At 43.2% G+C, this 23432-nt stretch overlaps 1 protein-coding gene across 3 annotated transcripts in view; it reads left to right on the top strand.

Moving 5' to 3' along the window:
• LOC137153177 (vascular endothelial growth factor receptor kdr-like) overlaps positions 1-23432 on the top strand; it is a 168116-nt gene that overhangs the window by 111535 nt on the left and 33149 nt on the right. For all 3 annotated transcript variants that reach the window (XM_067548279.1, XM_067548280.1, XM_067548281.1), the window contains 9 exons: positions 7737-8021; positions 10384-10530; positions 12129-12254; positions 13055-13161; positions 14560-14695; positions 16008-16112; positions 18642-18755; positions 22163-22251; positions 22774-22939. In XM_067548279.1, the coding sequence (XP_067404380.1) occupies positions 7737-8021; positions 10384-10530; positions 12129-12254; positions 13055-13161; positions 14560-14695; positions 16008-16112; positions 18642-18755; positions 22163-22251; positions 22774-22939 (1275 nt within the window). The remainder of the gene's footprint in view (positions 1-7736; positions 8022-10383; positions 10531-12128; positions 12255-13054; positions 13162-14559; positions 14696-16007; positions 16113-18641; positions 18756-22162; positions 22252-22773; positions 22940-23432) is intronic.

The following is a 23432-nucleotide window of genomic DNA, read 5'->3' as shown; positions in this document are numbered from 1 at the left end:
TACTATTCAATATTTTCATTAATGACTTGGATAATGGAATGGTGAGTATGCGTATACATTTTGCAAATGACACCAAGCTGGGAGAGGTGGCATTTCAATGGACAGGATTAGAACTAAAAAAAACATGGAAAATTTGTCTGAATTCAGTTAGATGAATTTCAATAAAGATAACTGCAAAGTACTTCACTTAGGAAGGAAAAATCAAATGCACAACTACAAAATGGGGAATAACTGACTAGGTAGCAGCACTGTTGAAAAACTGGGGGTTATAGTGGATCACAAATTGAATATCAGTCAATAATGTGATGCAGCTGTGAAAAAGGCTAATGTCATTCTGGGGTGTTTTAACAGGAGTGCTGTATGAAACATGTGAGAGATAATTGTCCTAATCCACTTGGCACTGATGAGGTCTCAGCTGGAGTACTGTGCCCAATTCTGGGCACCCACACTTTAGGAAAGATGTGGACAAATTAGAAAAAATCCAGAGAAGAGCAACAAAAGTGATCAAAGGTTTAGAAGATCTGATCTATGAGGAAAGGTTAAAAAACCTGGGCATGTTTAGTCTAGAGAAAAGCAGACTAAGGGTGACCTGATGATATTCTTCAGATGTGTTAAGGGCTATTATAAAGAGAACAACGATAATTTGTTCTCTGTGTCCTCTGAAGGTAAGAAAAATAATGGGCTTAATCTGCAGAAAGGGAGATTTAACTTAGATATTAGGAAAAACTGTCTAATGACAAGGGTAGTTAAGCTCCAAGGGAGGTTGTGAAATCCCTATCATTGAAGACTTTTAAGAACAGGTTGGACAAACACCTGTCAGGGATGGTCTAGGTTTACTTGGTCCTGCCTCAGCACAGGGGACTGGACTTGATAACTTCAGACGTCAGACGTTTCTACACACAGCTTTGGATAGAGATGAGCAAAAAAAAAAAAAAGGCCAGGCATATTTGTCCAAAGGTTTAAACACATTAATCTTAACTGTGCCCTGTCCCTTCTGTATTCCCTTTCTGGGCATACTCTATCATCAGGAATTTACACTGAAAAAGAAAATTTTAAAAAAATATTGCAGAACCTTCATGGAAAGCAAATGTTAAATTCCCAATCATTAGTATTTGCACCAGTAAATGGATTCTAAGAATGAAATTCTCCAGTCAGGGAATGCAGACACACAATGTGACCTGAATGGTGTTCATTCAAAACAACTCAACTGTTAAGTGGTGAATACATGCAACATATTGCTCAGGAAGGAGCTACAGGCCCAGTAGTCATTCATGGAAATTATCCAGGAATAATACCAAATAACGGATCTCCCTGAAAGCATCACAGTCTGTCCAGGGATACAAGAAAAGGCAAAATTCACCAAATAAACTATCCAGCATGAATCCTTCACGGAGTTCCAGCTACACTGCCGAAACAGCCCTACACACTGCAGGGACTTTCTTGTATGTTGTGTCATTCAGGACCATGTCTGTAAAGTATGTCAGGAAATTTTTAATTAAGGGTAACAAGGAATGTGTGCATCAAATTTGCAGCCATTCCTGTTACCTAAAAGTGCTGACATGAAAAATGTCACCAAATGATGATGAAGTTGGTGCAGGTTTGGAGTCACGTACCTCCCTGTGTTACAGCTTATTTATGTTGGCCTGGTGGTATGCAGGGGCCATAAAAGGATGGCTCTGTCCCCCAGGGGTATTTCTCCAATGCAGAAGCAGCATAAAGCAAATATACGCAGCCCTCCAATGCTTTCTTGCACAGTCCCAGCACTGAGGGTTATCAGTGGCGGGGTGAGGAGAGGAGTGGCCAGAGCGTTCCAAGTTCCAATAATTTCTGGTCTCGGGAAAGGACTTTCCCTTCTCCTAGGATGCACTTCTGAGAAAGGCAGCACAGAGTCCCTGAAACAGCCCTGGCAGGCTGGAGATCAGTTATAAATTATACACTTTACCACTGCCATATGTGAGCCTTCATGTAGGCTTCATTCCGCTCTGAGCAGTGCCAGATATTATGTTTGGATGGGTTTCTCAATGATCAAATCAGTCTGTTACCGTTGCTATTCCAGCCACAATGCTTTTTAATACACTCAATTCTCTGCTACTAAAACTAGTCTTGTGGTAGCTCAATATGGGAAATACAAGTGGAACAAGATGAGCTTCAAAGGGCGGTAGCCATCCATGGGCCTGTTAGTGGTAAAAACCTTTTGCCCCACTAATGGAGCTATTTTGTCCAAGGAGGCATTTGTTAGACAACTTGGCGTAAAGGATATTTTTTCTCATGAGCAGTTGGAAGTTTTATATTTCAAATCTTCTTTTACTTTTCTTTAAGGCCAATATTTTCCCATATATAGAGCAAATGCTTAAGGCACCAATTTTTAACAATGAGGGGAATTAACCATTGGATCAACTTACCAAGGGTTGTGGTGGATTTTTCATCACTGGAAATTTTTTAATGACGAGTGCATGTTTTTTTTCTAAAAAAATACACTCCAGTTCAACCACTGCTATGGGATGTGAAGCAGGAATTAATGCAAGAAAGTCCAATGGATTGTATTATGCAGGAGGTCAGACAATATGATCACAATAGTCCTGTCTACCCTTAAAATCTATGAAAGCTGTATCTTAACTTCTACATTAAAAGGAGTTTTTTCTTGGTAACAACTTTCTCTAAAGAGTGTGAACAGCCCAGAAGGCATCTTATATTAACGTTTCAAAGACAATGTACCATGAGCCCTCGTTATCCATACTGTTGCTTATATTAAACCATTTAGGATTATTCCCATCACAAAATTGTCTTCTTCCCATCTGAAATATACCAGATTGTGAACAGGGCTAGGGGAGACAAGTGTGTGAGTTCCATGCGATCCTGGGAATTCCTAAAATGGAATTGTTTAGATTCCATTGATAAAATATTATCAAGTCTGACCTGCTGCTTTGTCTCTTGATGGGATGATCCTTTGCTGAGAGATGCATGTGACTCCATCAAAGAGGCCAGTTCCTTTGCAGATGTCAGAAGAGCAACAACTCTAGGCCTGATTCAGATATAGAAAAACTCTGCCCATTTTCCACACTGTGCAAGGCTGACATAGAGGAAAATTTTTACCATATTTTGTAGACGAGACCTGTCAGGGTTTTTGACCCACAGGGCCTGAAGACACTGGAGAAATCACATGGAGAATTGCCTCACCATCCAGTTCCACTGCTGGAGGGAGAGACCGAGATGGTTTGTGAGGTTTGCATGGGTGTCTATAATCACAGGGACCCCCATAGTTGTTTGCATATAAGGCTGGTCTTGTCGATGGAAACTTGATTGCAAGTGGAAAAAGAGAAAGTATCTTGTGCATCGAGCAGAGCTACATCTAAATGCTACATCAGCATAATATCCTATGAAAACGGGTCATGACCTGCCTCATACTGCAAGGTTTTAGTCTTTCTAATTTGTTACAGCGCCCACTGTAATGCTGCCAGTTTGGGGGCTGCGTACTGAGATGTAGGGCAGAAGACAACGCCCATTTTCTAGCAGTCAGACTGCTGAGCGTGAGGCAGCCTGAATCTGAGAACTGATGACGCTTCCTGGAATCAGGGTTTGGAAGCACACAGGGAAGATGGAGTGGCCTTTGTGAAGTGAGCGGAAGATTTACCAGAATTGGTCCCAGCCACCCAAAATCCAGAACCTGCTCTGAAAGTCAGTTTCAATTTGTAAGGCTCTGTGGTTAATGCAACAGCTAATTAGCACAAAAGTCTTGAACTCTCATTACCTCCTATTGTCCTGTGCGAAATTATGTGGTGGGTCTCAAGCCACTTTCAGGTGAACAGGTATCCAGAGCACCAAAACCTCTTCCAAGCTGGGGCCAGTTGATTTCCTTGTTGAGAACCCTTTCCAAGGGACCAAGTACAGAATGGGTTATGGAGACCAAACTCCCCTCTTGCGCTAGAGTTAATTCCTTCAGCTCAGAGTTGAAATGTTTTGGCCTCGCAGCGTATGGAGAATAATGGAGAAAGCTGCAAGGTTGTGGCCCAGACTGCACCTATTCTGTGGGAAAATACAACTCTTCAGTCTCCAGGGCTGCCAGCCGGGCACTTTCACCAACGTTAAATTCATTTCAGAAAGGAAAGAAAACTCTCCCTGGGACATAGTGGAATATCAGCGTAACCCATTTGTCCTTCTACAGGGCAGGCACCTACAGAACTTACAGAGACACTGGAAATAGCACTGAATGCTATTCATAATGTTTCATTGCCAGCAGGACATGTTTCATTGCAGGAGGTTGGACATTACTCTGAAACCAAACCATGTAAGGGGGCCACCTACATGGAAAATGATATCATTAGATGGCAGAGCTTTGGGCTCTTCCTGTAGATGGCCTGACTGCTTTGCACAAGTGAAGCACTCACAGTACTTTGTGCTAATTAGGAATGTCCTGGTCTACTCTTACTCCAGTTTTTACATCCTACCTAGTTTCCTTCCCCTTACAGTTTTAACAAGATATCAGATTTGTCTTCAGTTTAACTGTCTACCCCAGTTTTGACACCTAGGTGCCCCATAGTAATATTTTGCAGTAGGAAGAGGCTAACTGGTCAATGCATGAAATCTTTAAGATTGCCTCATGTCCTTGCCCACCATCGGTCAGGGACACCCATCTGACTTAACTACTTTGGCATCTGTTGAAACGAGAGAGGAGCAAATATCCGAAATTCCTGCCCTGAGGAATCTCCTGCCTTGAACAAATATTAGTCCCAACTTGATCTCTGGTCTGCTCCTTGGGCAGTGCAGCCACGCATCACCCCGTGCTCATTGTGAACTTACAATCTAGCCCCATGTGTTTGTATAGCACCCAGCAAAATGGGACTTCAACCTGACTGACATCTCTGGGTGCTACTGCATTAGATAATAATAAATAATAATAATAATAATTAATAATAAACAAACAATAACAACAGATGCTCCTCAATCCTTACCTGGCTGTAACAAGAATGCAGAAAAATGGAAAGATCTCTACTAATATTCTATTTCAGACATCAGATAAGAATCTGCTGTCAAATACTGTAACACTTTAGGAATTGGACGTTTCTATAAATGTTTGCCACTATCAATTTGCTCATTCCTGACATGTTTACAGGCCACATGAAAAGGTCTGTGTTGCTTCAGATTGTCAGACTCAGCCCCTCTCTTGTGCTTTCTATACTGTCTATGGCTGACAGGAGGAGTCTCTGTTATCCTGACAGGCTCAGACATGGAATTTGGGAAACAGCAGAAGTTTTAAATTATATGGATTATTGCGCAAAGCACAGGAAATTAAAACCAATTAATTCCTTGTAAATACAAATGGAACCAGACTTCCCTTTTGATTTATGCTGACATTTTACCTTCCCCCAATGGTGCATTCCCTATTTTGTTAGGGAATCCCACACAGTCTAGAGTGAATATTGCTGCTACTAGCCTGTAATACAATACAGAAGACAAATGTGCAGCGACTGCTGATAAAAGAGAAAAGGCCACATGGTTGGTTCTTATAGGAGACTTATTAGGTGTCTTATAAAATAGTGTGTCTGTTCTGAAAGAGAACATTAATCACATCTCAGGTTCAGGACTGTGTAAGCATCATAGTCTAGAGATGGACTAAACTTTCACATTCTTTCAAAGCTTAAATTCCTCCCTAGACAAGGGAGGAGACGGGAGAGAGAGAGAGAAAGAGGCTTTTTTTCCTTTCCATTCTACCCAAAAATCAATGAATATTCTATCAGAGCAGACACAGCTTCTTGAAAGGCTAATAAGATGGAAGAAAATAACAGAAGTCCCAGTTAAAAATATTCAAGATGCTAAATAAAAAATGTCAGCAGAAGAAATGGGAAGTAAAACAACCCAGCACTGTGCTCTTAGAATGTTAAGTTGGTAGAAAAGCATGCACATGAAAAGTTCATCTGGGAGGCTAGAAAACTGAAAAAGTCTTTTATGATTATAGCTTGGATAAAGGCACAGCATAAAAAGAACTCAAGACTCACCCAGGAAATGCCTCAAGCCTCTGAGTGGGTTTTCGGCTAGCACTCCCAGCCCTACACAAGACAGCGCATAGCCAAAGCCTTAGAATTCCACCCACTGTGCAGGAAGGAAAGATTTCCCCCCGCAGTTACTCAGAGGAATTCACTCTGTGGAACAAATGGAACTTTAAAGTTCTGAGACTGTAAATTCTCTCCCCAATCATTTGCTTCATTTCACAAGTGCAAAAGACCCAAGTGCTGAGATGTAAAGCCGGCATCCTCGCCACTTGTGATGATGATTCCCCTTTACAACTTACATTTTGAGACCTATCTGAAAGCTTTTAATCCTTTTAATGTGCGCCATGTTATTTAAAAAACTAGAAATATACATCTGGAGCTTGTCACACTGTAAATATAGTAGCTGCTTCTCCTTCCCTAAATTCTGTCATTCCCAAATTTCTGTCTGTTACATCCTAATTATCAGGAGGCCTTTAATCAATACCCAAATGGGGTTATAGTGGAGATATAGTGGACCAATGGGGTTATAATGAAGATACCAAAGAAAGCAGCTCTCGGTGACTGTATTAACTGGTGTGGTATTACACTTTTATCTGTGCCAAGTAAGGTGTTGTGTAAGATCATAGTGCAGTGTGTATCAAAGGCAGTTGACAGTGTTCTCAGAAAAGAGCAAGACAGTTTTCTGAAAGGCATGGATGCACAGATCAGATCTTTACAAAATATAATAGGACCATGCTTAGAATGGCGACAACAATTTTACATAAATGTCATAGTCTCTGAGAAGGCTTTTGACAGCATTCACAGGATCATCCTATGGCATATTCTGTGGGTTTATGGAATCTCTCTTCAGATAATTAACATCATTAAAAGATTCTATTCCAACTTTACATGTAGAGTTGGTCACATTGAGCTTAGTTTTGAAGTCAAAAAAGGACTATGGCAGGGGAGTGTTATGTCTGCAATCCTCTTTAATACTGCCATTGTTTGGGTAATGCGACGTACAATAGAAGACATGCCAAGAGGTATTAGATGGACACCTGTCTGATCCCTTGGAGATCTCGACTCTGCAGATGATCTTGTTCTCTTATCACATACCCATCACCACAAGGGAACACAACGCAATTCAACATATTCAGTCTGATATTTCTTTGTTTGGGTCTATTAAAAGTTAAGGCTGCAAAGTTTTTTAAATCATCTGTTCAGTTAATCCAGTCAGTGTGATGAAGACAAATATTGGCATAGTGGGAAAAAAGGAGGCTTCTAGGGTTGGGGAGATTATAGAATTGTAGAGAAAGACAATGTTACCTGTGAATAATGATATGAGTGGGTTTCTTTACTTTGATAAAACAGTATCTTGTGGCTTTGACTGCAGACAGAGGAAAGAATCCCATGCACACAAATCAGTCTGCATGGATAGCAATCTCACTTATTACAAGTTAGCTCCATTAGCTTCAGCTCATTAACTAAAAATTATGTGTAGAATTTGTTAATTACTGATAGTGTAGTTCTTAGTACACTCAGGGCCAAATTGCCAAAGGCTTATATAATGGCAGGCAGTGGACACACAGTTACCCAATTTGCAAGCACACATGCCTGTTTGCATGTACAAGTGCAGATTTTTGGGGGGTGAATTTTTCTGGCTCATCCCATCACATTGGTCTTTGAAATTTGGCCCTAAAGGTGAAAACAAGCAGCCGCAAATCCTATCCATTGTGCTTTAATTCCAGGTGTGTTTTCTCTTTCCTCTAGATGTGCCACTCAGTCTGGAGACAGACCCACAGGTCACCACCATCGTAGGGAGTGATGTTCAACTGATCTGCAGGGCCTCCAAATACATCTACAGTCACCTGGCATGGTATTACCCCTCCTCACAGGCAGCGCCTGCCTGCTTTATGCAGGAGCAAATTGACAGATACTCCATTTCCTTGACGTTGGCCATTAGTAACATCACAAAGGAACACGCCGGACTGTACACGTGTGAAGCTCAGAATCAGTACAACAGCACTGACGTGCGCACCCAGCTCGACGTTAAAGGTAGGCCTTGTTGACAGGAAACAACTACAGGTACGATTAGCCGGGGTGCTGAGCACCTGCCACTCCCACTGATGTCCTTAGGAGCGGCAGGTGTATGTATTGCCCTGTCTGTGTTTTTCTGTTGCGTTGACAGTTGACTACAGTGACGTCTGTACATCTAGCGCATTTCATTGAATGGCTTTGCAGAGCTCTACGAACTCATTTACAAATGAGTTATTGGGCCAAATCCTCAGCTGGGGTAAACCATCAGAGTACACTGATCTCCATCGGTTGAGGATATGGCCCTGTACATACAGGAATCGCTTTGCCCATCTACTCCACCCTCCTGACACGCCACAGCTATTTGACAGTGCACAGGCAATACAAACCCATAGCTTAGGATAGGTTGGCCGCTTCGAACTACAGTGGAGAATTGGTTACAGCTGGCAGAGTGAGGTACTGAAAATGCATTTGAACAGGGCACCAGCCCCTGTTCCAGTGAGAAGTGCTGGGGGGACCTTCAGTCATCATATGCACCAACTCTGGCAGCAACGTGTGTTCCTAACACCATGCTGGGGCATTAGTTTAGTGCTAACTCAGAGGAATCAGCACCATCTATTGCCAACACCACCAGCCAGTTCCTAGAGTGTCCCACCCAAGTTCTGTCATGCCTTGGTAAAACATCCAATGAGATTACCTGCCATGAGGATCCCCAGGGTCACATGGAACATTAATAAGATTTAGACCCATCAAATGTAATTGCAAAGTACATTGACAGAAGCAGGTAATCAAGTGGTATTCACTCTTTACATTTAAAACAACAGCAGGTTGGGGTTTTTTTCTGTAGCTGGCCTCCAAGAACCCATCTCTTTAAATTTAGTGTCAACAATAAATATTGTAGAGCCCAGGGTCCCTGGCTTCTCTGGATATCTAGGGACAAAGGGCCAGATTCTCATCCCATTTTTACACCAGTGTAAGCCCACTGTAACTCCCAAAGTGGAGTTTCTCCTGCTTTATACTGGCGTACGTAAGGGCAATCAGGTCTAAGACATCTAAGAAGTAGGAGGTACCTGCAGAAGGGTTGTGAGACCTCTGGTGTTCTCAGCTGTCTTCTGGTGGAGAACACAGAGCGTGGCACAGAAGGGGAGGGTGGGGAAGACCCTAAATAAATAGTAGCTGGAAAGCAACGTCATTTACAGGAAGTTTGACTGTGACCCCTAAATTCAGTTCTGCACTCAGATTACTGGGCGATTAGGCACTAAGATAGACAGACAGCGACAGGCATGCTGCAGTAAGCCCCAACCTCTCAGGTAGCCCACAGTGTGCTAGCTACAATCATGTTTAAGTGAAGCTGTTCCTAGCAGTTTCAATGCGGTGTCCTTGATGAGTGCAGACAGAGACATTATCATGAGAGTCACACATACACACAGAAAAAATCCCCACCCCCACTACAGCTGTAGCTAGCACCATTCTGATGCCTGCTTGGGCAGTGCCTTGGTGACTTATTAAATCAATGGATCACTCCTCTCTTTCCAATGGCCCAAGGGAGGGAAAGAGAGTCTGACTCCGTCTGTCATCCCCTGTACTTGCCTGGCACCCATAACTAGTGCCCTCGCCACCTTTCAGAACACCCAGGCAGGGAGGCACTGAGTCTTTTCAGCACACTGCACTCAAGCAATTCACTTTCTTTTTCCCTTGCAGATATTTTTGTTCACTTTGTCAGATTTCCACCTACACAGACGCCTACACACAGTGGCTGGGGGGGAGGGGGGGAGGGAAACAACAACGAGGCTATTAGTACACATGTAGAAGAGCTGAGATTTTGAACATGTCCTTCTCTGAGGTACCAGTTTCTGGTGTCTGTAGTGGCTGGGAAGAAATTCATCTGGAGAGCATGCCACACAAACACACTCCCCCAAAAACATTCCTCCCTCCACCATATAAAACCAGCCAGGAAGTATTTCAGTTTCCCTTTCAGATTCTGCACATATTGGATCCTCCTCTTAATCCTTAGTGCACTTGCTACTCCCCATGTTTCAGACTGGTTTTTACAATGTATTCTGGGCTTTGTTCTCTGGTGCCCTGCACCTTTTGTAGTCATTCACACCAGTGTAAAATGAATATAAGCAATGAGTGATACTGACATAACCCCCAGTGTAGACAGCGCTATGTTGACAGGAGGGCTTCTCCAGTTGACATAGCTACGCCTCTCATGGAGGTGGATTAACAACACAGAAGGCAGAAGCTCTCCTGTTGGTGTAGCAGCATCATCACTGAAGCACTTCAGTGGCGCAGCCGTAGCAGTGCAGTTGCGTTGCTGCAACGTTTTAAATATACACCTGCCCTAAGACTGGTTGTGTGTTGTTTTCCTTTGTGAATGCAGCAAAGGCAATGCCGTATATTATGCAGAACCTCACGGACCGGGAGGTTAACATCAGTGGCAAGATCATTCTGGAGTGCAAAGTAAATGGAACCCCAGTGCCTCATATTGTGTGGTGGAAAAATGGCTATCCCATTTCACCTGCTTCAGGTGAGTGTGGAGAAACGCTGCAGCATAAAAGGGAAAAAAACAGTAAAGAGGCTTGCAATTCACTTGGGGCTGGATTCTCCACTGCCTTTTGTGGAGTTGCTAACAGCAGAATGTGGTGAGTGCCAAATGCTACCAAACCAGGATGCTGCAAATGACTCAGACAGCATTATCTACACCTGACTGCTGATGTGGTCTGCAAATGGGATTACAGGGGCCAAAAGTGCCAGCTAGCTTCAACCCAGTGCCTGATTTTATGTGCCCGGTTTTGCACATGCCGCTGCTTGTGTGTGCAGAATTGGCCACATACCTTTTCAGCACGTGAAGAACTGACACTTGCAAGGGAAATCAAGAGCTGAGCATCCAGCTGCCTGCCCACCATGCGTGTTCAAGATGGGTTTTTGTGTGAGTGTACAAAATGGGGGGCACATATTCACTTTCTAAGCAGTATTTAAAAATGTGAGCCTGAACTGCTATGTTCTTGGGGTCTGATTCAGAGCCTGTTGATATCAATGGTAGCGTCTCCACTAAGGATCAGGCCCTTGGATAGCTGCAGGGCATAATACATTGTTTCTCTATTTCCCTCAGCATAAAACAGTGATGAGAATCTGCTATCAGCTCAGCGAGCACACATACACGTGCAGTGCTGCCATAGGCTTGGAATTTTTGCCTGAGTTTGGAATTCTTTCCAGGCCTCTCTATCCTGAGATGCCCTTTATGTCATAGAGCAACCAGTGTTTGTAGTTGGTCCTCTCACTTTAATTTTGCTTCTTGGGTTAGGAAATCTAGAATCATCCATAATTCAGATCAGACTGTTCTGAGCAGAAAGTCTTAGCAGCTAGTGAAATTTCATAAATAATTCTAGAGGACAAGCATGTAACTCATCCAACCAATGGACACATAAATAAAATATATGAAAAAAAACACCTCGGGGTAAATATTTCAGCACAGTGCACAGTGAGTTATGTGCACAGCTCTTGTTAACAACAACAGAATTCATGGGCAGAACACCCTGCAAACTTAAAACCTTTGGACTCAAGGCCCAGTGTATTTTCCTTGCTCTACTAATGGCATATTCTTAGTCAAAGAGATTCGCTTGGAATTGTGTGTCACCGAATCAAAGAAATTGAAGCTGGAGAAGGCCCCGTTAGGGCCTTCAACTCCTCCTGTGAATGCAAAATTGATCCATACAGTGGGTTCCTCGAGCCATTGTCCAGTCTGAGCTTTGCAGGTGTAGCTGAGAGCAGGAGTTGGCCCAGTCAGGCCCCCTTCCCATTGAACATTCCCATTGATGTGCATGGGAGCAGCATCAGGTTGCATGAATAAAACACAGCTGTTCTGCAGAGGCTGCAAAGTTGTCACTGTGGAGTTAACATGACAAGTGCATTGAGAGCAGGTGCAAGGGAGGGGTTTGCAACACCCCACGGCAAACAAAGGTGAATATAACATACAGCACTAAAAGGTCTCTTCTGGCTGCTACTGGAACTACTAGCCCAGGGCTGCTGTGGCCCGTGAGCCCATTTTCGACGTATCTCTTTGTGAACATTCTTTCTTGGCAAATATATTCTGAAATGAAATGAAACTATATCCCCGTAACACAGGCGTTTCCATGGAAAATAACACCCTGGTCATCGAACGAGTCAAAAAAGACGATGAAGGTCTCTATGAGTGTAAGGCTTCCAATGAAATGGGCCACGACAGCACATCAGCGTTTATTAAAATACAAGGTGAGCTCGCATGCTTGGTGAAACAGGCTGGTGATGAGTTACATCATCTTAATTCAAACCACCCAAGGCAAGAATTATTTGTGGGAGGGTCAGGGGAAAGATAGTATGCAGCCCCTTCAGTCCCCTCCCCCCCTCCCCTTAACACACACACACACACAGGACAGGCTTGGATAAAATGGGAGCTGGCTTAATCCTTTGCTCAAAACTCAAATTGAATTTCCTTTGAGGTTCCAGGAAGTTTACATGGTCACATAAAGATGTAGGACCTGAAGCAGGTCATTAAGTCTTCATGTCTGGAGCACCTTGATAACAACTCTATCAGAGACATAGCATATGCTACCCAAGCTGAGGTATGGTCAATATAACTTGACTGTTTCATGGGGAATCATATAATACAGAGGGTCTCAGCCTTTTCATACTGGAATCTCCTTAAATTTTCCTCCTATTTAGCCAAGAGCTAACTGGGATCACCTTCCACTTAGCCATAGGAATGGTTGCAACCCCTGACACCTGTTCATGATCTCACAGTTGAGAACCATAGTGCAGTACTTCGAATGCTTGGCAAAGATCCTACCCACCTCTGCCAAGCCACAGTCTCTGTGTCAAATCCTTGGTCAGAGATGGCGTTTGCTATATTACTGCCTACTGCAAGCGAATGAAGAGACACCCACCACATGTCACTGGCATTTCATGGCTGCCATTTTTCTGAAATGAAGAATGGTTGATGGAATTATAAGTTTTATTTATTTAGCCATTTATTTTTGCACTGAATTTAAAATCTGATATGTTTAAATTTACAGGCTCTGAAGAAAAATCCAATATTGAAGTTATCATTTTGGTCTGCACTGGTCTAGCAGCTACCCTTTTTTGGCTTCTTCTGACCCTTTTCATCCGGAAACTTAGAAAAGTAAGAGAACTTCCATATTATACCTGGAATTGAAAGGGGCTAGAGCTGAGCTCTGGGCTTGGATCCAGTTAAGACTTAAACTTCAGAATTGAAGATTGAGGTCAGCCTGGGACACATGGTGACAACCCTGTATGAGTTGTTCCCATGAAATTTCAGGCCAACATTCCTCTTGATTAACTACTTGAAATCTTATGAGATCAGCTGTACTTATGAAATTTCTGCCATTTTGGTCAACATCCAATCAGATCAGGAAAACAAACCCCTTCCTCTTTTGGATTTGACATGAATTCAGAAGCATCAAAGCATGTTTGGAGACAGACATTCAAACCCTAAAACCCATACCATGATGTTCTGGTTTCAGCCCATCTCTAATAAGATTTTCCCTAAAAAGTAGATAGTGAAGGGAGCGCGGGTTTATGCAGTATTGTAGGATATTATCGTCTGTTGTTTTCTCTAGAGCTGGACCCAAACCACAAAAGTTCATTGTGTTTCCATGTCTCATTTACTCCTTGGCCTCTCTCCTGAGGCTCCTAAGTTAGGTCCAAAGAGCATTTGATAAAGTAAATCAAATGTAGGTTTGTTCTTTCTTGCTTACACAAACAATAAATATGGTACAAGATACTAGATCTCTTGTCTGGATGCAGCCCAAGCCACAGTCTTAATGTTGGTCTTCTGTAATTTGTATGAGTGTTCAGCACATTTACAATAGAACTGGGAAGAATCATTCAAGTTTTTCCTGTGTGTCTCCAGGATAGCAGAGGGGCTAGACCCAGTGGATCTTGTGTCATCATTTACACCAGTGTAAAGTGGGCATAAGGTGAACCCAAATCAGACTTTTCCCCTCAATGGCACCTGTAATAGTATTTTTCATCAGCGTGGCACTCCTTTTACGTTGGAGTAAATGGAAATACAAGGGGCAGCGTTGCAGAGAATCAAGCCCCATGTTGACACTTAAGCGTGTTTCTAAAGCATGATGCGAAGGCTGCCTTGAGCTGTCAAGGGGTTGGAGAGCTGACCAACAAAGCACTCAGAAATGTAGCTTTGATCTCAAAGATTTCCCGCAAGGATTTCCCGCAGTTTTGGGTTTCACTAATGTATGTAGAGAATAATAATATAAAGGGACTTTACATCTTCAAGGGATTTTACCTGCATTAATTAGTTAATCCACTCAACACCTATGCAAGGCAGGCATAGATAAGTATTATTTGCCCCATTTTACTGAAGAATAAATGGAGGCATGGAGTTGACATGATGTATCCAAAAATGCCACAGATGAGAGTGAGTGTCAGAACCAGGACCAGAACTCACAGAGTCCTGGTGCCTAAGCCTGTGCACACCTCTCACTCAAGTTACTACCACAGAACAAATACTGTGAATCACTTATTTTCCTGTTTTTAGCCTGATGCCACAGATATTAAAACAGGATACCTGTCGATCATAATGGATCCAGAGGAAATGCCCCTTGATGAGCAGTGTGACCGTTTGCCATATGACAGTAGTAAATGGGAGTTCCCAAGAGACCGGCTGCGGCTTGGTAAGCAGTACAAGCGTTATTAATGTCAAGAATGGTGATATCCTATGACCCTGAATGTCAGACCATAGCATATGACAGTGGCTACCCTAGCCCCCCACACCTCAGCCAATACTCTTCCATCCTTGGAGGAGAATTGACAGCGGTTCCAGAGTCAAAGAATGTTCTCCATGGGAGTGGTGCTAAAGGTGCCCTTAGAAAACGGCTACCACTTCCTATTGTTCTCAGCTGGAGTGAAACCTATGTGTCCTCAGGGAAGACAGTATTGGACAGCATTGACAGTATGGGAAGCCAGCCTCTTCCCTCACGGAAGATGGCAGACATTTTGAAAGAAGGCAGTTCGTCTTGAAGGAGTCTGTAGAAGAATGTTATTCAGCCTGTTGAAGAAAAATACTTTCCATTAAGAAAAACAATGGCAAAAAATGATGATTAACTTTTTTAATTCTTTTCAGAACCTACCCATTGAACAAACTCTACTCAACAGGGAGGGCAGGGAGAAACTGGGGGTAAACAGGAGAATTTAGAGACTAAGAGAGAGGGGGAAACTGGGCTGTGTGTGTGCAGGGCAGTGTGGGAGCAGAGAGAGGGGAAATGGTGTGCGTTAGGGAAGTGTGAAAGGAGGAAAAGGGGTTCCGAGGAATATGGAGAGCAGGAGCTGGGGAAAACTGGCCAGTTTGCTCTGTCTGCTTAGTGCAGCTGAAAGCAGTCAGAGGGTACTGGTGAACATGGCCCTAACTGTTCAAATAAAATAAAGATTTAACGGCACACACTATATATCTTCTAGTCATCACAGGAAAAACCCAAATGGGAACATTCTCTTTGTGTTTCCCGTGTAATGTTCATATATAACATTTTTAATAATTAAATACAAACAACAAGGACACTTCCAAATAAAAGCTACATTGCAGTGAAGTTAAAGTTGAGTACATGTCAATAACTGCAGGGTAGGAGAGTGGAGGTACCTTTGCTGTTCATTTCCGTATCTTAACGTCTTTGGATTTCTGCCTTTAACCTGAACTCTGCATTTCCTGGGTTGGTAAGGGTTGATTTGGGGATAATTGCTTGTAATGATTTTACCTTTATGTTATATCAGCCTTAACTCCAGTTTAAAGCCATTTTTCTCTGGGAACTATATCCCATGCTGTATCACATGCAGATCATAAGTATTTACATATATTATTGACTTTTATTCTGTGCTGTGCCTGGGCTCTGGTGTCTTGTATTTTTTGCACAGCTGAGAATACATGTTTCTCTCTTACCTGATGCAATTTATCATCAGTCCCTGATCATTCATTCTTGACTCTTGCTTCTCTAGGTAAAACACTGGGTCATGGTGCTTTTGGGAAGGTCGTGGAAGCATCTGCTTTTGGTATCGATAAATCATCAACCTGCAAAACCGTCGCTGTTAAAATGCTTAAAGGTACATTTCTCTCAGAGATTCTCAGACAATTCCTCTGGGAGCATGTGGGTAACAAGGTTTCCAGTTCTCAGCTCTAAACCGGTCCTGAGCTCATTGTGTTTGGAAGGGAGTGGGTTGCCAGATGGGAACAATTAGTTGCTGTACAGGGGATGTCAACGTGTGGGAAATGACAAGTGGGCTCCACGCTGTGCCGCTGATTGAGCCTTGTATTCCTGGAGGAGGAAAACGGCAGCCTCCGGGTCCGTGGGGTTAGGAGGGAAACAGATTACAGAGTGTAATTGCATAGTCTGAAATTGTATCTAAACCTTCGTCCCAGCCCTTCCAGATGTGGAACAGCTCACGGGGTTGAAAAGGAGCGCTGCCAAGGGAGTGAATTAGGGACAACTTTCTTGCAGTTATTAAAATGAAGGAATGCTTTTACTATCCAGTCGGAGGGGGGGGCGCTGAACTTGGAGCATATGTTGTTTTCAAATGACATTTACATACAAGGCCTCTGCAGACAGTTTGTGAATAAATACATCATCTGGCATGTTGGTTGCATGGGTTTGTAGGTTTTAACTGGTCACTTGGTTTTTTTTTTCAAATATACAAGTGATTTTCTTTGGGTGGGGCCACACTCCCTGGCCTAAGCTGCTGCTGTGTGATAATGTTAACCCCTTCAACTCCATACGATGCAGAATCTTCCCTTAGCTCACAGCCTTGTGGCTTTTGCTGCCAGCTGCCTCGCTGGTTCTTCTACTAGCCATGTCTTCCCTCCTCCCCACCCCACCCAGTGCCAGATCCACTCTGCTTGCCAGTACCACATTTCTATACCTTCTCTGGACCTGCCTTGGCCCAGTGGGGTCTTTAGATCCCCCTGTCCCTCTGCTGTTGTTTCTCCCCCTCCACACTCCTCTCCAAGACCTAACCTGAAATTTCCCCAAATCCTCTGATCGATCCAATGCTCCCCTAGCTCCGTGACCCCCTTCCCCCAGTTTCTGGCCTCACCTTCCCCCAGGCTGCCTCCCAGCTAACCCTACCCAATAATTCTTCTGACAGTGCCTCCACTGGCCTTACACCTTCCTCCTGGCTGCCGCTGCAGCCTCCTGCTTCAACCATGGCCCCACACCACCGCCCAAGACGCCATCTCCACCCTGAATGCAGCCAGCAATAAACTAGAACCTCTGGCGAGGATCTATTCATTCAGAAAAGAGAAGGCCATGGAGGTGGCCGCGTTACAGTGATTCCACCATATATGGAAATTCCCTGAAGCACGTTGATATCTGCTCAAGAATGGAAGGCAGTATATAAATGTAATAGATGGTCATAAAGAATTTCAGACGATGTTCAATTTAAATATTATTAGGTCTGGTTCCCATCTCACAGCAGTGTAGATCAGGTTTAACTTTACTGAAGTCAATGGAGTTAAAACTGGTGCCAATTGAAGGAGACTGAGGCTTGGAGTACTTATCTCTTTATGAGGCATAAGAAATGCAAAGATGCTGGGAAATCTGTTCACGGACAATTCTGCAAAGAGAAGAAGAGGCAAAGTGTTTCAAAATAAATGATTTGTTACAAGTTATTCCCTCATCTCTAAAACACCCCCCACCACCACCGAAACAGACTGCACGCAGTGGGAGGAAACACACAACAACCCAGCATTATCCACCCCCTTTTGTTTCGTTTGTTTTAATTATGAAAATGATACACAGATAATAGTAGAAAGTCAGTAGTTAAAGTACCAACTGTAGGGAAAACAGATGGTGTCAGCACTGGGATCAACACTAAGGACGTGTCTACGTAACTCAGACAAGTTCTCAAGAGCTATCCTTCCTCCCCTGACTTTGTGAAGTACAGCAGAATCTTGTTAGTCTGTGTTTCACAAAGCCATATATGTTACAATACAGACATGGCCACTCGGCCCACTTGTTAGGAACGATTTAATACCAGAGACAGCACTGCAGTGTGGTATCATGATATGTCTGAGACTTGGTTATTTTACAAAAAAATACTGGAGTACATTGAGTCACACTCTGCGGGGCCTGACTTTCAGATGTGTGGGCAACTGGAGGTCCCATTACTTGGAATGGTGAGGGCTGAGCACCTCTGACAAGTAGATCCCGTAAAGTGTTATTGCAAAGAGTTGCTACTAAACTACAATCACCAACAAACATGGGGGCAAAAACATTTTTTCTTGCTATATCGCCTGGCCTTTTTGGATGTGTTTGTTCACTTGCTAAATTTGCAAAATGTAGTTCTTTGCATAGGTTCTTCCAGGATGTAGGTGGAATTGGTGAGGTTCTACTGCAGGACAGTAACCCACTGTAAGTCACTGCAGAGAAGACAAGAGACACACAAAGGGCAAAGTGTTATTCCATTGCAGAAGGGTCACAAAAGGACAACAGGCGGATGAGTTCTTATCTGTTTAGGAGCCTGAGAGGCAGAGATAGCCTGGGTGGGTTTTGTTTTCAAGTATAAACAGGATTTTCTGTGTCGTGTTCAAAATATCCTGTTGTGTAAAGATGGCTTTGTCCTGTTTATCTTAAGCAGAATGTGCAACTACAAATGAGTGCAAGGCTTTAATGTCCGAGCTGAAGATCCTCATCCACATAGGACACCATCTGAATGTGGTCAACCTGCTAGGAGCCTGCACCAAAGCAGGAGGTGAGAAACCACCATCCCACAAAACGCTCAGCAAAACCATGCTCAATATTTGCTCTTGGCTCTTGTAGTGATTCCGCAGCCATCAACAGGGACAGAACAAAGGAGATTCTGCTTCAGAAACATAGGCCCTTACTTCTCAAGCAAAAAGGAGAATCGTTGTTAGCTATAAGGACTCATGCTCTGTGAGAGAGTTTGAGCCATCCCTATGTGTTGTTACCACACTTTGCACACATTTCTAACTTTCCAGACAATAGACGGCAGCAACGTACACACATGAGCCGGTGCCCCGTACAATACGATGTAACCTGGCCACTGAAGTTGCGTAGGGGCAGAATTTGACCATGTATAGTTGATGGCTTTTGAATTTCTTCCCAACAGATACCTTCCTTTCATCTTCTCTACTTTTCTATCTATCGAAGGTACTTATATGTCCCAATATCTGACCACCTCATAATCGTTTATGTACTTAGCCTCACAACTCCGCTGGGAGGTTGGGAAGTACTAATATCTCCACTTCACAGAAAGGAATATGAGGTGCAGAAAGGCTAAGTGGTTTGCCCAAGGTCACACAAAAAGTCTGGGGCAGACGAGGGGCTTGAACCCAGGTCTCTAGGAGCCAAGCTTCCTGCCTAAATACTGGACTAGCCTACCCCTTCTTAGGCTGCCTTTTAAAACAGTGTTGTCTCTCTTTGCTTTATTCTTTTAATTCTAGGGTACTATCTATTATGCATGAATATTCAGTGTTTATGATGAACCTTGAAAACAATCTGCAAAGAATGGGGGAGACGGGCTGAGGGCAAAAGAAACCACAGTAAAATAAACAGCGAAAGAGCGAGATGGTGCCCACGTTGGTAGTTGACTGAGGCATTAAAGATCTCATTTTCCCAAGGAACAGCTACTTGCTGAGCCAAAGGGAAAAGAAATGTTATTAAGGTAGTTGGCAAGATGACAGGAAATAAATTATCCCCCAAACTAGACATTTAAATTCACAGCGGAACAGGCAGGAGTCAGCCAGTGGCAGATAGTGCCCTAATCTGGAATCCACAGATTTGAAATCTGCAGAAGTGCTGAGGCAAGGGACCAGCAGCTTAGCAAACCACATCTCACTGGACAGCCACATGGATCTGAAATGTTTCGAGTATGCAGAGGAAGAGGCAAGCCGTCCCTGATGCTGCACCGCTGAGCTGTGATTGAGGGAGGGAAATTGTGAGCCATCGTGGCAGTGCCCCCTACCAAATCAAGCAAAGAGAACTGAGAAACGGTACTTAGTAAAATGTCAGTGTGTTGGCTTGGCACAACCAGACGCCCAGAAAAGCCTCGTGCAACTGTAGCCACTAGCCCTTAACCTGAACACTAATGTGACCGGAATGATTGCACCTTTTCGAGTCTAATCACAGCAAAGTTAAAGTAAATAGACACGATCAGCTTTGCCTGTTGTGACTATCCACTGCTTGAGCGTACTCATCCCCATGTGGTCCTCAGGATCCCTGTTGGAGCATTCAGTATCCTCTTTCCCAACCCTGCTCCACCCAGAGCATCCTTCTTAGTGAATAGGCCCTTTTAGTGCTACCTTACTAGCTGTCCAAAGAAGTCACTGCTAAAACCTGGGGAATTAAGAGAATGGCTGGGGAAGCCAAGTTTCCCACATGGCATTACAGAGCACTAACTACATAGCCTGCGAGCAGGCTCTAGTTTGTTTGCTTTTGAACAATGCCACTGGAGACTGAAGAAAAATAGCCTAGAGCGCACAAGATAGACACTGGGATAAGATTTCCATTAAAATACCATTTCTAAGTACAGGGCTTTCTCATTCCTTGTGAAGTTTTATATAGCTTGTAACTGTACTCTTGATAATTGCTCCTATTAAACATGCACAATACATTATTTTAACAATATCTGCCCCTTGCAACATTGCTTTGAAACACCTTGTCATAGCATCAGATGTTAAGCAGTTAGCACTAATGCACGTTCTAATATGGTTTATAATAAGGAACTAAAATATGAAGATGCTGTGTCTAGAAAATATTTCAGAAGCTTGAATAAAGCACTTAGTGGTACTTGAAGTCATGCCGGAATCTGCATTTCCTCCGAGAATCCACTAGACAGATTTGACTTTAGTTCCTTCAAAAAATGTTCCATGTGATCTGTTCTTTGCTCTGTAAGAACCCAGCATTGGTCTGAGGAAGTAACCTAGTGATGTGGAGCAGTGGTGGTGGAGGCAGCATGATGATACAGAAGAGACAGTAAAGACTAATGTATAGTAGAGAGATTTCAAATAAAATGTTTCTCTTCCCTCTTTGCTCCCCCATCAGCTCTTCCCCACAACCCTCTTTTCAATCCCATAGTCTCAGAATTATTTATGTCAGACTGAGCCAAATAGGTACACCAGGGCACAAGTCTCACTGCGTGTGTTTCTGACACATGCAGATAAGAGCTTATTGCTTAGGGTTTGCATGTTCACTGAATGGCCTGATGCAGCTCTTGGCATTTTTCCTTTGAAGTCTGAACTCAGGAGTCTGAATCTGAAGCTTCCAGATGGAACAAGGCTTACAAAGATGAAAGGCTGACCACTCAGGATGGATAATAATAGGTGTTTACATGCATTCTAGTCCGATGACTTCACCTTCCCCTATATTGAGGCATTTTGTGAGCTGGTTTCTTAAACCCAGCAGCTATACAGTGAGGGCTAATTGCACAGAAATGCAGATTTCATTCTCTCGTGGCTTGGGCTGAAACACAAAGGCACTTGCAAATATGTCTAAAAATATCCGTAGTTGTATGTAATCAACAAATATGTCAAACTAAACAATACTTTGCACAGGAATAAGAAAGGAAGAAACTGATATGCCCCATGTGCTTCCAAAGCCTTCAGATCAAATATCTTTGCAAACTTTTGCTTCATCTGGTGTCACAGACAGATCTAAAGATGTGTTTTGTTGCCTCCACTGGTATGAAGTCCTGTACAATACAAAAAGATTTACACAGGGATCAGAAAACCCAGAGGGCTGTTCCCCTAAATGGATCCACACAGGAAAAAAAAGAATTTAATAATACAGGGGATCGTATGTTCTGGTCTATCCTTTTTCTAGACATGAGGAACATTCCTAATGTTGTTGTCTGACAGGTAAAGAGCTAGGACTCCTGGGTTCTATTCCCAGTTTCCCACCTCTACCACTGACTCCTGGTGTGAGCCTGGAAAACAACTTCACTTCTCTATTCCCCAGTTTCCTCATCTGTTTAATGGCGATGATAACATTTACCTACTTCAGAAGGGGAATCATGAGGCTGAATTAATGTTAAACACTTTGTCCTTTCTCTAGAGCCTTTCCCTGGCCAGAACGCAGAAATGCTCTAGTTATATGTTCCACTTTTACATCTGTGAAGTTCACTTTGCTTTCTCTTTGCAGGTCCTTTGATGGTTATTGTAGAATATTGCAAATATGGGAATCTGTCTAATTACTTGAGAGGAAAACGAGGGGACTTTATTGCAAACAAGGTAAAATAAACAACTGGCTTTTCATGCAATTGCAAGATGGGCAATTCATAATCATCATTTTGCTTGTAACTTTAATAAAACTTGTAGTACAGATAAAACTTTGTACTTGTGATTGTGCCTGTGGCCATTATCCTCGGACTTCGTGTGTTTCTAGAGCTTCCAAATTTGAGAAAAGCACCAGGGGCCATACAACATCACTAAATTCACTTTAAATAAAATGAAAGGCTATATACTTCATGTAAGAGGAAGGCTTTTTTCCTGAAGTCCTTGTCCACAATTACTCATCTCCCCACTACAGTTTGTGTGCTGTAGTGATTGTGGCTCCCTAACCTGGGGGGTGGGGTTGTTATATTGCAGTGCAGCGCTCTGTGTATTGTTTGAAAAGTGCTTTTGCAAAACACTTATTATGGGGACGTCTCCATAGGATCCTTTCCCAGCCTTTGCCCTGTCATTCCACTAAATACCCTGAAATGCTTGGTCACTGCCTTTCGCAAAGATAAATCATTTCTATGGAATTTTTAGTCCCAGGAAAACTCCGACCAAGCAGAGAAAAGTCTGGATGAGTCCAATAGTGATTTAACGGAGCTGATCAAGAGGCGCCTTGAGAGTGTCGCCAGCACAGGAAGCTCTGCCAGCTCAGGATTCATTGAAGATAAGAGTTACAGTGACTCAGAAGAGGAAGAAGAAGGTAAAAGAAACCAACCTATTCCAGAGTCCTTTGTCTTAAACCTTTCTATTGTTTCTGACTAAGCCCCGCCCCAAGGGTCAATTACTTTACAAAGTCTCTTTACTTTGCTTGTTGGCAAGTCCTGTAGGTCATGGCAGACTCTAGCCAGGTCTAGACTACACACATTTAACGTCACAGCTATGTCAGCTTGGGGTAGGGTGAGGTGTGATTTGTGACCTGCATGGCGGGGCTGGCAATAGCCCCTAATATAGGCACAGTTATACCAACAAAACTGCACTTTTGCCGGAATAACTTATTTTGCTTGTGGGGGCTGGGACCAGTAGAAGCTCCATCCACAGTAGGAGCACGTTCATAGCTATGCCAGCAAAGCACTGCTAGTGTAGACTGTGTGCGTTCCCCCTCATGCTCACTACAGAAGGTCTGCAAAAACACAAATACACACATACCATCTGCTTCTTCTATGTAGGAGGGACGGCAGCAAAATTTTAGCAGA

The sequence above is a fragment of the Emydura macquarii genome, unplaced genomic scaffold, assembly GCF_026122565.2.
Source record: "Emydura macquarii macquarii isolate MOO-44397 ecotype Brisbane River unplaced genomic scaffold, CSIRO-AGI_Emac_v2 contig_1253, whole genome shotgun sequence".
NCBI classification, from domain to species: domain Eukaryota; kingdom Metazoa; phylum Chordata; order Testudines; family Chelidae; genus Emydura; species Emydura macquarii.
Note: the sequence above shows the minus strand (reverse complement) of the source record. Positions and strands in the feature narration are given on the sequence as shown.